Here is a 17,388-nt window from a genome sequence, read left to right as displayed (position 1 = left end):
CCCCTTGGGGTTGCGATATAGCGGTCCACTTTTCATAATAGACAACTACTTTTCAGGATGGGAGACATGACATTACACATTCTCTCTCTTTTCCTCACTTATTTGTCACCAGTAATGTCATTCTGCCCAGGGGCGTTTTGAGCAGCAACATTTTAATAGTGACAGAGCTGGTTTTACTCTCTGGTTCTGCACCATCATGAAACTAATCCTTATCTCAGAGTATAACCCACTTTGACTAACCAGCTTGTCAGTGACTATCACTGAATGAGGAGGAACCAGATGCAGCATATCTTTGCTGGAGTTTAATTCGAAGAAAACAAAAGTTCTGAGAAAGATTCTGCATCGTCAAAGTCTGTATTTTTATCTCCCAAAGTATCCTTCTAGTATTACTGTTCAAGTCAAAAACAAATACAAACAAAAGTGGACAACAAAAAGCCTCTCACAATCCTGGTTCCAATGCAAGTGATCACATATTGCACTATCATCTTTATATTGAGATTTAAGTTTAACAGTAGATGTCCTCAAATAAAATTGTCTTTGGAAACTGCAGTTAACATGTTCTTCAGACACTTGTACCATCTTCTGAGACGTTCAAATTCTTGACATACCTAATGAAGGAATTCCAAATGAACTCAAAAAGATCCCGCTTGCCCTTTAATATATATGTCAAAGTATGTTATTTTATCACAAAGGGAATCGTCATGTTTGGAAATAAAAAGAGAGATGTATCAATAAAAAAACTGTCCCAGCAGTGAAACTCAGTGGTAGCCTCAGTTTGTCTGGACCTAAACCTAAACAAAACTGAAAGAAATAAACAACAAAACTGAATAATTTTATCAGACATTTTATCTTCCAACATGATGACTTAAAAAAAAATAAAAAATACTGACAGTAAATAAACCCCAGACTAAAATTCCCGGGGGTAAACTGAAGACAGAGGTCATTGCCAGAAGTATAACAGACTCTTCTCCAGGATAAACAGAAGGGACAGAATAGTAAGAGCACCACGGCTGATCATTATGACTCTAACAGTCTTTCTGGTGTTGACTAAGGAATCTTTATGACCTAGGAGCAATTAATTCACACTCATAGTTTTGAAACAAAAACGATACATGTGACAACCATTTGCTAAAATTCAGAGCTTATTAAAGCAGAAGTTCGGTCATATTCAGAATTCAAACTTCTTAAAGAACTTTAAATATGAAATTATTAAATACTGTTCAATAAATGTGTTTTAATTAAGAGTAATTTTCATTTGAATGTGCTTTACTGGAGGCATCCATGTTTGTCAAAGAACACTACTGCCACCTACTGGTTTGTGACGTCACGTTGCGGTATTGGCTGTCGATCAAGTCCCAGTGCTGTATCTGGTGTTTGTCACAACGCGCTGTTATCCAAGTCATCTTGAAAAAATTCTTCTTCCAAATGTTGGCTACATATTACGTGTTTTTCAATGGTGAAGTCCTCTGGTAATCTTCAATAATTGTTGTTGATTGCAGATGTGTCTAGTAGTTCCCATTGATTTTGCTTGTAAAGCGGGGAGAATGCCTGAAGATGGCAGGAGGGAGGTGTTACTATATTTGGGCAAAAATGGCCGCTCCTAGACTCAGTGATCATGACAAAAATGTCATTTTTTTATTGATTAAAGGAATAGTACACCCAAAACATGATTAGCCTTCATTTTCTACTCACCCCCATGCTGAACAACACTCTGGAGTACTTTTTTGATATCTCAAATGCATCTGGAGATCTGGGAGGCTTCTTGCTATCTGCTGTTATTCAAATAATGGAGGTCTATGGTGCCCGAGACAGAAAGGTCCATAAAAGTCCACAAAAAACGTGTCAATATTCCTCCATACTGCTCGTCCAATGTATTCCAAGTGTCCTGAGTGGGTAGCGTCCATAATTTACTCGAAAAAAGTCTTTTAGAATGATTTTAGAGCATAAACAGTAGTGTATAGGATTTCCTAAAAGCGCGTTCACGAGTCTACGGAAACCGCGGCAGACCAAACCAGATGAAAGTGCGCATTCAGCGTCTGCTCTGCCGATAATGCAAGCGTAGAAGAAGAAATGTGCTGTTTACCTGTGCAAAGAAAGAAACAACGAAAGAAAAATGTCTGAGGACTTCAGTGATGAGGAAGAGCATGAGTTCTTTGCCGAGCTGAATGCGCACTTTCGTCTGGTTTGATCTGCCGCGGTTTCCGTAGACTCGTGAACGCGCTTTTAGGAAATCCTATACACTACTGTTTATGCTCTAAAAACATTCTAAATGACTTCTTTCGAGAAAATTATGGACGCTACCCACTCAGGACACTTGGAATACATTGGACGAGCAGTATGGAGGAATATTGACACGTTTTTTGTGGACTTTTATGGACCTTTCTGCCTCGGGCACCATAGACCTCCATTATTTGAATGTCAGCAGACAGCAAGAAGCCTCCCAGATCTCCAGATGCATTTGAGATATCAAAAAAGTACTCCAGAGTGTGGTTCAGCATGGGGGTGAGTAGAAAATGAAGGCTAATCATGTTTTGGGTGTACTATTCCTTTAAGGCTAAATGTTTTAAATCACTGCAAACGTATTAGTTTTAGGTATAGATAATGATCCATTGGTTATTCCTTGCTGACCGGACTTTCCCTTAAAAAGAAATGTTTGCCTGTCAGACTGACCCCTTTTCCACCAGTACCAACTGGTTCCTTACAGGTCGATTATCTTTTTCGGCTTTTCCATTTGTAATTGTTTTGTGGAACAATTGAGTATTTTTAGTGCAGGCTTGCTTGTTTGTCCCAGTGCTCTGTGTCACATTGAAAACACTACAGCAGAGGAGAGTTGGTCAACGATTGTTGAAGAGTTGGTGATACTAGTCACAGTGTATTTCGATGACAGATGTCTACAACCAAGAAAGCATTTTGTGCTGGTCTTATTGTGTATGAGCTCTATTATAGACATTTTTAGCATCAACAAGTAGAACTGCCTTGAATTTAAAATCCTAAGCCCATTGAGATACTTAATATAATGAAAAATGAATCAAACCGAAGTAAACTGACCCCTACCTGACCTGAATATATTAGGAAATAATGGAAAGGAGGCGTCCGTACCAATGTCCTGCTTTGCGAATGCAGCTGGCTGCTGTATTTTGACCTCTAAGTTGGAACTAGGGATGAAGCAATTCATCCAATTAATCATGATTAATCAATTATTGAAATAATTATCAACTAATTTAGCAATCGATTAATCTTAACTGGAGTATGGAGACTGTAAAACATACCTTTAGCTGGCAGAGCAACCCACTTAGAGCAGGAATTATACCAAAATTGTAAAAAAAAAAAATGAAAAGAAAAAAAAACGATATATATATATATATATTTTGCATTCAAGATAAAAAAAAAATAAATTCATCTGTCAATCTGCCATATCCAGAAGTTTTTCTTTCTCCTGGTTTCATTTTGTTAAAACATATTCTTTAATGAACCTTTGGCTATCCAATTATTATTCGATAAATTTATCAAAAAAATTAACAGATTAATCGATTAGCAAATTAATTCTTAGTTGCAGCCCTAATTTGACCCCATCGCTAACCATGACTATGTTTCTACCCTAATAGAAATTGATTTTCGAATATTTTTCCACCCACAGGTGCTGGTTTCAGATGGCGGTCCGAGTCCCAAGAGCACCACGCTTTGGGTAATGGTTTCAGTGCTAGATGAAAATGACAACCGACCAACCTTTCATGAGAAGGTCTACCAGGTCCGACTTCCAGAGAGAGAACGGAGAAACAAGGCCGAGCCCATCTATCGGGTTTTTGCTTTCGATGAGGATGAAGGGCCCAACAGTGATCTCTCATACAGCATTGTGGATGGCAACGAGGAGGGAAAATTCTTCATAGACTCCAAAACAGCTGTGGTGTCATCGCGCAAGGCCTTTACTGCGGGGAGCTACGACATCCTGACTGTATGAGTCTTATTTTACCTGTTTGCAAAGATGCTACCATTGTGTTTCTCTGGCATTGCTTGAATATCATTTAATTTGAAAAGGAGAGGTGTTTTGAAAGCCTTTGGTCACCAAGTCTGATTTACAAGGAAAAAATACAGAAAAACACTTGGAATCCAGAGGTGGCAACTGCGCTTTTAAGAGTTAATCATAAAATTATTAGAAATTGTGATTAACGTGGTAGAAATAAGGTAATTGTAAATGTCAACGTAGCGGTTTATTCACTTGAAGTTATTATCTCAAGTCAATAGAAATCTGATTTTACATTTTTTTATTAACTTTTAGGTTCAACAGAGACATATTTTTTTGCCATTTTGTGTCTTTAGATCAAAGCATCAGACAATGGCCGTCCCCAAAAGTCATCAACAGCTCGACTTCATATCGAGTGGATCCAGCGACCACCTCCTTCATCTCTTCCATTGCTCTTTGATGAGCCGTTCTATAACTTCACCGTCACAGAGAACGACAAGGTGGCTGAGATTGTGGGTGTGGTGTCTCTACAGCAGAACCCATCTCCAGTTTGGTTTGATATCACAGGTAAGGTTCCCCTGTTGGTGTACAGCTCTAAACAAATGTGCTGCTCTGGCTCAGGAAGCTGGTGGATAACAAACACATCAACCTGCATTATCTTTAATCTTTTAGTTTAAACTTAGAACTGTAAACACTTTTTGTGTATATTCAATGTTTTGCCAGTTCATAATTAACAATAATAAGCTCAGAGTTTGGTTCACACAGATGAAAATAAATTAGTTCCTGTTCATAGTTTAATTTTTCAAAAAAAGATCTAAGTTCACAAACCTATAAATGAAGTAGTTCATATTCATTTGGTAAATGAAGCCAAATTCTCCACAATAGAACCTCATATTTCACCCTTTAAATGTGTGATCATAATATATAGAAAGAAATGGAAAGTACTGGATGCAGTCAAGATATACTAGATGTGCAGTGAAGCACATCTTTTTTTAGCTGAATTACACAGAACCTCAGAAACATACAGAAAATTTCAGGTTCTGCTGAAAAGATCTGGATCCAAAATGATTTCTTGTTTACTAAATATGTATTCCTGGTAGCTGAAAAAAAAATGTTTTCCTTGTCAAACTGACCATTTTAAACAAAATGAAATCCTTCACATGTAGAATAAACATTCTGAATGTTAAGAAATGAACTATAGCTGTTAAAATAGCTTAATGATCAGCATTTGTATTATTTTGACTATGTTCAGTTAAGCTGATAAATGTCAAAACGGCCACTTCAAATTGTTAAACATTTCTAGGTATAAAAAACTTGATTCTTACTAGTGTAATTTATATTTTTTACTTTCTGAAATTCAGTTTCTGCTGCAAAAATGTTATTTAGAAAATATATTATTACAGTTCAGTCTAGGAGTGAGATTTTGATCATAAATAATCTAATTTTAGTGGAACAACTAAGAGCTGTGCTTTTAATAAATGTAAAATCAGCCTGCCATAGCCCACTTCAAATAAACCTACGCATTAACTTGAGCAACAATCTTCTCCTACGCCATCTTTCTCTCCTTTGTAGCTGTAGCGCTGTTCCTGTCTTTTAAACGCATTCTCCATTTTTTTCATTTCTTCATTAAAGTCTCTAGTTCCAGTGGGGTGAAATAGGCGCTTCCTGTTCCCTGTTGTCATGGCGACTCTTCAAATCGGGTTTCTGCTGATAATGGCATTTCAAACTTGTTATGCACGTGCTAAACTCTGAGTGGATCTAATAAGAGTTGATTCAACTTATTCATAGCAGCCATTGTGAAACCGAAAACTCAGAGTTCCCGACTTTAGATCAATTTAGAGTTGCGGATTTGAATCTGAGTTTATTAAACCTGCTTCGTGAGCGGACCCCTGACGTTATCCAATGAAAATTGTCATTATCAAATGAATGCGAACATGTGCTGTGTTTCTTATTCATTATTCTCACAGTGAATGTCACTCTTGTTCACGTTCATTACTTAAAAACTGGTCTGTTCAGTTCAGCTTTCACCACAAATATTAACTTATTCAGTGAAATAACCATAGATCCTGTATTCAGTATATATATCTAATTTGTCTGCAGCTTTAACACCAAGTCAAATTCCTTGTAAGTGCAAACCTACTTGGCAATAAACTTGATTCTGAGTCACAACACTATTTACGTACATAAAAGAGAACACTTCTAATTTAGACCTCACCTCAAGTCCCCAGTTGGATGCTTGATATTTCACAGCACTGAAATGGTTTTGGGATGTGGAGCACGCTGGCGTGAGGTGTTTTAAATGAGTCAAAAATTCCCCCTGACGCACACACACACTTTCAGACATGCATCTTTGTTCAAGAAATAGCATGAAGTCAAACACACCAAGAAGCTAAAATAAAGAACATTTACCTAAAAAAAATGTCTATAACCATTAGTTAAAGTTGTTCCTGTCATTACTTCTTTTCCTCAAAAATGCCTGTTCTTCCTGTTTTACCCTCTTTCCTTTTCTGTCTTTGATGCTCCGTGCCTGGAAGGTTCCAGGCCTCTCCGGGAGATGTTCTATCTCTTGCAGAGCACTTGTTTCAAGAACTGTTCCTCAGAAGGTATTCTGTCTGCCTCTTTCATTCCTGAGCACTGCTACCAAAAGGATTCCCTTCATTTCTCCTATAAAAATGGAATGATATTTTTGTTTACCCATACCCACAGTCCACCCTCCCCTCTCATTCTTGTTTTGGTGTGTAAGTGGAATGTACAACAAAGATGCTACAGTTGCATGTTTTTATTTGCTTTATACCTGTATCATGTTTTTATGGCTTTAAGCGTGTGCTGCTTTATTGCAATCCTTAGTTGTGACATTTTATTCTTCGTAGAATGCAAGTGTACTTCTTGATGTATTTATTTTGGCTTCATACGTCACTTGAATTACATATTACCTATTGAACTAATAACCAAACTAATGGGTGTATTAGACTGCTAGACAGTCAAAACACTTCTTAACACGTCCTAACCCCTATGTCCCTCAATCACTACGCAGGGCGGGGACTATATAGTGAACTCAGTTTACTGACCGTTAGGACAGATGATCACTGGCCACATAACTCCGCCTTCCCGCACGGTGCATGCGCCATCTCTGTATTTGTTGCCGCTGTCACAACAAATCCCATGATGCTTTGCAAGGAGAACTCTCGCAAGGCATTTTTCACTAGATGTTTGGACACTCATCTAAGATGCCGTAAACACTATATAGTGCCCTATATAGTGATTAGGGCAGATGTTCAGACACAGCCTTGGTTTGGCTAAATTAAGGGCACTGATTGTGGAACTGGTGCACAAATATCAAGTTTAGGTCATGTCAACCAAATCAAGAAAGGGCAAAAAATAGAGATACAGACAGAGATGTGGAGTCATTTTGTCATGATTCTAATTAAGATCTGACCCAAAAGCAGTAAACCAATACAGAAAGACCAGGGAAAAAGTTTAACAGGTTTATTTAGGAGATTGTGAAGAATCCAGTGTTGCTCTGAAAACTGCTCAACCGGAACTGAAAGGTGAGGGGAAGACACTGCAGTTAGTTCAGGCTCAGTGGGAAATTTGATTCTCGAACTTGAAGAGGAGAAGTAAATTGCTGACTCACCTTTCCAGAGAAGTTGTTGACTCTTTGACTCCAGTCTGTGTGCGGTAGTTCCAGTGTTTGTCTGATTAGGTGGAGGAGGGACAGGGTTTACCCAGAATGCGGTTGTCTGTAGATGAACGGAGAAGCTGACTGCTACTCAGATTTCCTGCGGTACTTGAACGGGTCGTAGTGGAGATGAATCCCTTGCTCAGTGTGAAGCTCAAACGATCCTTTGAGGAAAAGTTGATTCAAACCTCCAGTTTAAGACCCCGTCCACACGAAGTCAAAACGAACACGAAACGCTAATATTTTCCAGATCGTTTGTCGTAAAGACGGAGACGTAAAATAAATGTGATCGACCACACGAACGCATGAAAACGCTGCAAAATGTATGCCAGGCCTCTAAGTGGCGCTGTGGTGCCAAAGCAAAAATAGGCGACGAAATGTTGGGCATGCGCACTAATATTTATACAACAACCAAACCGGAAAACCGGAAAATGGTCTGCGGGTCCATTTTCGTGGTTCAGTCTAACCAGGGTGAGTATCATGAGCAGCAACCATTCAACACAGTACGGCGCCATTGTTGTTGTGATACTGTGTCGCGCATGCATGTTTAGAGGCGACGCTTTGACGCATGTGTGTAAGAAAAAAAATGCGGTTAGAGCTTAAAGATGGAAACGCAAAAACGGCGTTTCAAAATCTTCCCACTCTGAAGGCTAAATAAAAAAAAAGATTGTTTACAGACCCCCGAAACGCCGGCTTCGTATGGATGAGAGGCTGGTTTGGTGAAAAATTTGTGCGTTTAGGCCAGGGTTTGACTTCGTGTGGACGGGGCCTAAATCCTCAACTCAGCTTGAAGCTCAGATGATCTTTCCAGGAAGGGAAGGTCAGAAAAATCCAGTTTACAGGATGACTTCCTGCTGAGAGGCAAAGACAAAAAACAAGATTAAACCTCTGGTTGACAAGAACTCAGTCTGACTCAGCAAAACTCAGCTTGGCTAGAGTACCCAAAACTGGCAAACACTCTGGCGTCGAGGTAGTGGCAGTCAGCAGCTTAAGAACACTCCATTAATGAGGTAACTCACAGCAGATGTGTAGGGAGGCGGACCAGAACCAGGCGCCTCCTGGTGGAGGAGGGGAGACAAACACAGAAAAAACACATACACAGACAGGAATCCTGACACATTTAAAGAGTCAAGGTCAAAATTGTCTGCTTTAAGAAAAAGCAACAGAGTAACTTTGACCACATGGGGGTTGTTGCCAACGCAGTACTGGGTGTTATGGAGATTAGAAGTTGACCGTTATTTTTGATGATATCGTTGATGATACAGATTATTTTGACACCAGTCTAATCAATTCCTGATATGTACAGCTGATGTTTTTGGCACTCTCCCCCTCTATTAGGCCTAGTTTACACCTAGATAAAGCAATATACGTTTTAGAAAAAATATGCTTGTCTACGTGGATTGGTGGTTGGTTTGTATCTTGTCTCTATGTCAGACCAGCTCTGTTGGGGGTCGAAGCGATGTAACAAAGCTGCAAAGCAATAACTGAGCAGAGACAAAGGGTTCAACACATCTACAGGAAATGTGCTTCTTTTTGGACTTAAAGACACTGTACCTAAATTCTGCACTATTTTCACCATAAGTGACAAGAACAGATTATCCTGAACTGTAAGCCCCGCCCCTAAACTTCTCCCATTGGAAAAATCCTCCCACTCTGCTTGCAGATGATAAACACACACATCTCGTAATCAAAGTAATGAAAAGATACATGTCTGGAAGGACTACAGCCAGTTTTGAGTCCACAAGCTGTCAACAAGCTGTCCACCAAGGGTGAGCTGGTCCTGGATTTATACCAGCTTTTATCCTTCTTTGGTCATTCATGCTTTCAGCTCTTTTCCTGTTAAAGGGGAGTTTTTCCTCCCACTGTCGCTACAAGCATGCTTAGTGTCAGGGATTGCCTTCGAGTCAATGAGTCGATCCAATCAACTGGCTTTCCTTAGATGGAAAACTTTGAATCAATTTAACTGTATGATCTGGTGAACTGTAAAGTGCCTTGAGATGATATGTGTTGGGAATTGTTGTTATATAAATAAACTGAATTGAATGTAATTGAATTGGATTTTCCTCTGTTTTGACCCTTTTGGTCTATTTTGCAATATATGCAGCAGCAGCCAGCAGAGGTTTCCCAACTTTCCCTCTGTTGGCCGCCATGTTTCTCTGTTTGCCTTGGAGAAAATACCCCTTTTTGGAAAATGCTCTCAATGGCATATAGAAAACCAGAATCTCCACAAAATTAACCCTATTGGCAGAGAAAACCATCACATAGAAGTTAGAGGCTTACATTAATAAAGCCTAGACTCCTGCATATGTACAATCAGTGAGAAATGTATTATATTAAATGAACTCTTCTATACCAGGTAAAAAGCATTTTACTTAGAGATTAAAATAAAATCAGCTCCAGGGCCATTAACGAAACCCACAGCAGGGCCTTTAGCCATAGATTTTGTAATGGAGTCATGCTTCATCCACCATGTTTTTGTCAGCAATGCTCATGCCAACCGCTGTGGGTCAGGACCCCGAGCACATTGTCTCCGTCCCCCTGCAGCATGCATTGCCGCAGGCAACATTAGAAATAGAATGTCCCAAAACAAGTATTGACTAAGCTGCTCTTGAAATTCAAAGATTTGTACAGCTGTAATAACAACACAAGTATCCAGAACAAGAAAAAATGAAGGGAGGGCTTCAGTGGTAATTTTACTCCAGTTCCGGGTCAGTGCTCCAGATCACTTCTATCCAGTCTGACAAAAGCTCATCATACCTCTGGCTTTCCTACAAGTTAAGAGTTCACTTGAAAAATGTGACGGTCAACTGCTCCAAACTAAACTAAGTCCACATTTTTTCTGGTCCAAATGCCCTCCCTGGAGCTTCATGGTTCATTCACACCATTGTGGCCGTCAAATCGCTCAACCATCGAAACTAGGATGACCGATGCTCTGGTTGTTTATCTAATCTGTTCTGTTGTTGGAAGCTAGAGAGAAGCTTGGCTATATTTAGTAGTTTTAACATGTTTTTAAGCAAAAAAGTCCACCTCAAAACGTCCCCTGTGAGTCACTTCCTCAGAATTATGACCCTGCTAAAATATTCTGTTCTTTTGTGGAGCACCACATCCATATAAGAACAATTTTTTGTTCTCCATTCAAATGGCAAATGTATTTTTTACCAAAGAATATAACAATTAGACCTGCAGCAGAGTACACTGATGCCCCTATAAGATCCCCCTTTTACACCTTGTGAACAGCAGCTAATGTGTGGTTAAAAAGAATGGGAGGGTTGAAGTTGACCCCCTCCAATCCACCACATTTCAAGGCACCAAGAGCTTTATAATGAAAGTCTAACCAATTAACTTGCATTTAAAGTACTGAACACTGAGTATGGAGACCTCCAGGGGGTCCGACACTCTTTATGCATGTTGCTGCATATTCTGAAAAAGACTTAAGGTTAAAAGTCTTCGTAGAAATGTGTCACAAAGATGTTTGACATCTGAAAGCATCATGTAAATATTGAATTGCTGATTTAAGTCATTCCATTTGTGGTTTGACTTATCGTCTAGTTACTGACTTAGAATGAGTAGCACAACGCGGTAATAATTTATAATAATAATTGATCTCACATTGGGGAAATTTACCTCTGCATTTAACCCATCCCCTTGGGGAGCTGTGGGCTGCCATTTTGCAGCACCCAGTGAGTAGTTTGGGGTTAAGGGTCTCGCTCAGGAACCCAGAGTCCAAGCTGTGGGGATCGAACCGGTTAATTGCAACCTTCTCAGAGCACAAGAGCACTACTCTAACGCACTAGGCCATCACTCCCCCTAAACTTTCCTCTGAACATTTAAACCACTGGTAGAAAATGCAGACACAGGGTTTTTTCTCCATTTTAAAGCATTGTAACTATTTTCAGCTATTTCCGACATTCTAAATTGAGCTGAATTAAAGCACAGCGATGCTGCAGAGTGAGGAAATGTGTAATGGGTTTGTGTGTGGATCTATGCCTATTCATCTGTTCATCGACATCCCATCACTTCACTGCTGTGGCTTCAGACAGGTTTTAGTCAAAGCTTCCAGTGAAAATAGACTGTTCAATACTGAGAGTTTTACAGGACAGTAAGTCAGCGACAGAATAAGAGAAAATTAGTTCATTTGTATCAAACACATTTTTTTGTGTGTTTTTGATCTTGTGTGCTCTTTTACTCATCCTTCTGAGCAGCTGGAAACAGTGACAGTGTGTTTGAAGTGGGGAAGACTTCGGCTACCATCATCATCGCCAAGCCTCTGGATGCTGAGCACCGCTCCTTCTATAACCTGACAGTGCTGGCCACAGACGGCACCAACACCGCATACACACAGGTGACCTCTTCCTTTTACCATCCATGTTTATAGATTACACTTTTTGATCCTATATTGAATCAATTTCCCAGGTCGAACATCTCTGCTGTGGCTTAGTTTAAAGCCTAATTTATCCCCCTAAAAATGTTGAAGTGGTTGGGATTTTTAATCAGAGTGTGTTCATTTAAACTGCCTTCTGTATTTTCTCTCTCCATTTCTTGCTCCAGGTTTACATTACCGTGCTGGACACCAATGATAATGATCCTGTTTTCTCACAACAAATCTACGAGGTCGTCATTTCGGAGGATACACCACCCGACACCGAAGTGCTCCAAATAAAGGCATCTGACCGGGATGTGCATCACCAGCTCACCTATGCTCTCCACAGCTCCATCGACTCTAGAAGCCTGCGTCTGTTCCACATCCACCCCACCCTGGGCACCATCTCCACAGCTCAGAGGCTAGACCACGAGGCTTGTGCCCAACACATTCTGACTGTCATTGTAAGTCATGCTTTGTTTAAAAATAAGCCAATTCTTTGTGTGAAGTTATACTTAAACCTATTTACCCTAATTAAGCTCTGGTCATTTAACAACTCTGTGCCTGGGCTGCATTAACTTCCTGGCTGACTAGATAGCAGATATGTTAAAGCAGCATCTTTAAAGCAATACTTCATTGAAATACTATTAATTATTATCAGCATTATATTAACCAGAAATAAAAATGCAGCCAAATGATGAGAAATCCTACAAAACATGCTAAATGTTGAATTCATAAGGCTTCTCACCACAGCAGTAGATGATAGATTTATGCATATAAAGACGTGTTTGCAATTTGGAAATAATTAAAACTTGCCCCTTAGTTTTGAGACAGGAGCGTGATCTTAATACTACCTTTATTTGAGAGAAGGGCATTATTGTTATTTAGAAGATCTTTACATGAATCTAAACATGATGTGACCCAATAAAGATATGATAAAATAAACCCTAGGAAAATACGATCGTAACTGGAATGAAAGAGAACCATTTATCTAATTATGTCAATCCTGATTGGCTAGTGATCAAGATGACTGCCTCACCTATCCACCACGATGCAATATTATTCAAAAACCTCATCTCGCTCTGAGGCTTATCTCAGAGCAGACTAGCTAAAATGTCCTTAGACAAGGAAATATTTTTAGCTAGCTCTCCATTGTTGGGCCTAGCTGCTAAAACTCCATTCTTCCCCCTAGTCATATACTGGCACTCCAGCTAAAATTACCTGTTCTGGGCTGTCATACCAGTCCGCTCAGCCCTTTTCTTCTCCAAATTCGACTAGCTAACTGGCTGCAGAAATGGACCCTGCTTCCCCTCACACCAGAGGAGATAGCAGCTCGGAGACTCACCTTTGTTAGTGCGGAAACAAAACTTCAAGCAAGGACACACACTAGGTATGCTCGACATGTCTCTACATATGCCAGCCTGGCGGTTGATGCCCCGGGTTCATGTACGGACTGTTCCTGCTTCATAATGAGGAGCCTCAGTAGATGGCTAGCACGTCAAGTTGGCCTCTCCGGCTTAGACCCGTATTTGCCATCAAGCGGGCTGCCAGGAAGGATTGACCACACCAGTACGAGTGCTGTGGCCAGCTGGGGTTCCCAAGCGTTTTTAGCCGCTACGCTCTCAGCGGTTGGGGACGTCTTAGAGCTGGACGAAGATGAAGATAAAGTCATCCAGAAGCTTCAGAGGATGACGACGAGGATAGAATCTTTATTCCAAGCCCAAAGGCTGCAAAGCCAGATGACCTGCTGGCTCACCAGGAAGGCAAGGGGAGTGCTGCAGAAAATCTTTGGCTCCTTTGGCAGCTTCCGTTATGGGGCAGCCGAACCAGACCTCCAATCATTAGTCCAGGAATAAGAAGAGGCTGACCTCTTGCCAGTGATGGAGTTTGGCGTGTCATCTTCACTACCTCTACACACACGGCCAAATGTGTGTTTCTTTCCAACCCTCTGCTTCCCAAGACAAAGGACGATGAGGCTAGACGCCCAGGAAAGCTGGATCTATCCCAAGTCACACAGGAATCGAACCTAGAACCTTCTTCCTGCAAGGCAACAGTGCTACCCAGTGCAGAGTTTTAGTTTTCATTTTGTTTTGTTTTTTGTTACATTGAATTACTATAAATACACTAACGTTTTTAAAAGAGTGTTCACAATTTTACTGGGAGGCTACTGTGTGTCAGGCCGCATAAACTAAAATGGAGTTTACTGTTTTAAGTCCAGTCTGTGCTATTGTGGTCACTATAATGTACAGTTTGTTAACTGACAATGGCCAAAGTTTTCTTTCTTTTTTTTGTTAGCTATTAACTCCGTTTTTCTTTTCTTCCTCTCCAGGTCAAGGACCAAGAGTTCCCATACAGAAAAAATCTTGCACGTGTACTGATAGAGGTGGAAGATATAAATGATCATGCACCCTTTTTCACCAGCCCGCTTTATGAAGGCTCAGTTTATGAATCGGCTGCTGTTGGGTCAGCAGTGGTTCAGGTTACTGCTCTTGACAAAGACAAAGGCAAAAATGCTGAACTACACTACTCTATTGAAGCAGGTAAGCAACGGATGAAAACTCACACCTATAATGTTCTTTTTTAGCTCTTTGTAAAGAGAATGATTTGTATATTTTTTCCAACAGGAAACACTGGAAATGCATTTAACATCGAGCCAGTTCTGGGTATTATTCGTGTTGCACGTCACTTGGATGTATCAAGCATTGGACACTATGTTATTAGTGTCAGAGTGACCGACAGTGGCACTCCTGCCCTGTCTGCTACAACAATAGTTCGCATTGCCGTCACCCTCTCTGACAATTCAGGTCCGAGGTTCCCTCAACCTGAATATCAAACAGAAATCAAAGAGAATGCAATTATTGGGACCTCTGTCACCACAATCAGTGCGGTCAGTCAGTCTACCCTCACTTTTGAGATCAAGCAAGGAAACATAGGACACGTTTTTCAGATTAATCAATACAGTGGAGTCATCACAACTCAAAAGCCCCTTGACTATGAGAACATAGCTTCGTATACCCTAATAGTGCAAGCTACCAACATGGCTGGTATGGCCTCCAATGCTAGCCTCTTAATTCAGATAGTCGATGAGAATGACAATCCACCAGTGTTCCAACATCTTCACTATCATGGTAGCATTTGTGAGTTAGCACCAATCAATAGTGTTGTCTTGAACTCGGAAAATCTCCCTCTAGTAATCAAAGCCACTGATGCTGACTCCAACCAAAATGCCCTGTTGGTCTACCAGATTGTGGAGGAGACTGCAAAGATGTTCTTCTCTGTAGACTCGGTTACTGGGTCAATTAGAACCATTGCTAATCTGGATCATGAGACCTTTTCCGCCTTCCACTTCCATGTTCATGTGAGGGATAGTGGTAGGCCCCAACTAACTGCAGACAGTCCAACTGAGGTGACCATACAAGTGATCGATTCAAACGATTCCCCTCCTGTCTTCAAACAGAGTACCTATGAAACCGTTTTGCTACTTCCTACTTATGCTGGAGTAGAAGTTGTGCAGGTAACAGCTGTAGACCCTGACACAGATGTCCCTACAGATCTGACGTATTCTTTGGCTGATGGAGTGCTGGAGAATTTTTCCATTAAGGCTTCTAGTGGTATTATTGTAGTCAAAAATAGCAACTTCTCCAAAGAGGTTTTCCACCTTACTGTTAGAGTTTCAGATGGCAAATTCTCAAGCACTGTTTTGGTGACTGTCTTTGTCAAAGAGGCTCTTGATTCCGGTTTAAGTTTTTCCCAAAGGGTCTACACCTCATCTATTAAAGAGAATGTGTCAAATATCACCATAGTCGCTGTCGTCAGCGCTGTGGGAAACCAACTCAACGAGCCTTTGATGCATACCCTACTGAATGCTGGTACAAAATTTGAAATACGTCCGACATCTGGAGTCATCCAAACTACTGGAATACCCTTTAATCGGGAAGAACAGGACTTCTACGAGCTGATTGTAGAGGCGAGAAGGGAGCATGATCAACAGCGTGTGGCCAGAGTTCTGGTTAAAGTTCAGGTTGAAGACATAAATGATAATGCCCCTGTTTTTGTTGGACTTCCATATTATGCAGCTGTTCAAGTAGAAGCTGAGTCCGGATTTCCAATTTTCAGAGTCTCCGCAGTGGATGGAGACAAAGGTATAAATGGAGAAGTGGTATACTTTCTGAAGGAAGATCATGGCCACTTTAAGATTGACCAGCAGACAGGAACCATTAGCCTCAAAAGGACTTTTGAGTCAGATTTATCTAATAAGGAGTACCAACTAGTGGTAGAGGCCAAAGATTGCGGCGACCCTCCCCTGTCTTCTACCATCACCTTTCCCATCACTGTAGTCAACAAAGCCATGCCTGTCTTTGACAAATCCTTTTACTCTGTGTCTGTGAATGAAGATGTGGGCGTTCACACACCAATCCTCGGCATTAATGCAACTAGTCCTGACGGGCAAAACATTATCTACACCATTGTTGATGGAGATACAGCTCTTCAGTTTGGGATTGGATTTGATACCGGAGTTATAAGTGTAATTAACTCTTTGGACTACGAAGACAAATCATATTATCGACTAACCATTAGGGCCACGAACTACGTGACTGGCTCCCATGCTGAAGTTGATGTCGATGTTTTGGTTCAAGATATAAATGATAACCCGCCGGTCTTTAAAGAGATGTCCTACAGAATTGTTTTGTCTGAAACTGTTATGATTGGGACTCCAGCACTTCAAGTCATTGCCACAGACAAGGACTCAGAAAAGAACAATATTGTTAGTTATCAGATATTCTCCAAAGAGCATAACAGCACAGATTATTTTCACATCGATAGCAGCAGCGGATTAATCCTTACAGCACGGATCCTAGACCATGAACTTGTCCCAGAGTATGAATTTATTGTCCGGGCCACGGATAATGGTTTTCCTTCATTATCCACCGAAGTCTCCGTCACAGTTCTGCTAAAAGACATGAATGATAATCCTCCAGTTTTCAACCAGCTGCTTTATGAGGCTTATGTGAGCGAGTTAGCACCTAAAGGACACTTCATAACCTGTGTTCAAGCCTCAGATGCTGACAGCTCCGATTTTGACAAGTTGGTGTACAGCATTTTGTCAGGAAATGAAAGGATGGATTTTGTGATGGAAAGAAAATCGGGAATTATCATGCTGTCCAGCCATCGCAAGGAAAGAATGGAACCTACTTACAGCCTCAATGTTTCCGTATCTGATGGAGTTTTTACCAGCACTGCTCAGGTTCATGTTAAAGTCTTTGGGGCCAACCTGCACAATCCTGTGTTTGAGCAGAATATTTTTGAGGCAGACTTAAGAGAGAATTCTCCTGTTGGAACCAATGTAATTCAGGTGGGTGATTTTGAGTTTTACTAAACTTGAAACAC

General features: G+C 40.6%; 1 protein-coding gene across 7 annotated transcripts in view; it reads left to right on the top strand.

Annotated features, from left to right (window-relative positions):
- Positions 1–17,388, top strand: part of fat3a (FAT atypical cadherin 3a) — a 128,229-nt gene that overhangs the window by 38,618 nt on the left and 72,223 nt on the right. For 4 of the 7 annotated variants that reach the window (XM_038285988.1, XM_038285986.1, XM_038285991.1 and 1 more), the window contains exons 5-11: positions 3,638–3,952; positions 4,318–4,528; positions 6,496–6,564; positions 11,843–11,982; positions 12,189–12,464; positions 14,330–14,540; positions 14,625–17,353. In XM_038285988.1, the coding sequence (XP_038141916.1) occupies positions 3,638–3,952; positions 4,318–4,528; positions 6,496–6,564; positions 11,843–11,982; positions 12,189–12,464; positions 14,330–14,540; positions 14,625–17,353 (3,951 nt within the window). The remainder of the gene's footprint in view (positions 1–3,637; positions 3,953–4,317; positions 4,529–6,495; positions 6,565–11,842; positions 11,983–12,188; positions 12,465–14,329; positions 14,541–14,624; positions 17,354–17,388) is intronic. The other 3 variants (XM_038285992.1, XM_038285990.1, XM_038285989.1) reach the window with 1 other exon arrangement.

Source organism: Cyprinodon tularosa, unplaced genomic scaffold (assembly GCF_016077235.1).
Source record: "Cyprinodon tularosa strain WSP-4 unplaced genomic scaffold, ASM1607723v1 ctg219, whole genome shotgun sequence".
NCBI lineage: Eukaryota > Metazoa > Chordata > Actinopteri > Cyprinodontiformes > Cyprinodontidae > Cyprinodon > Cyprinodon tularosa.
The sequence above is the reverse complement of the archived record's forward strand: the minus strand, read 5'-3'. Positions and strand labels throughout refer to the sequence as shown.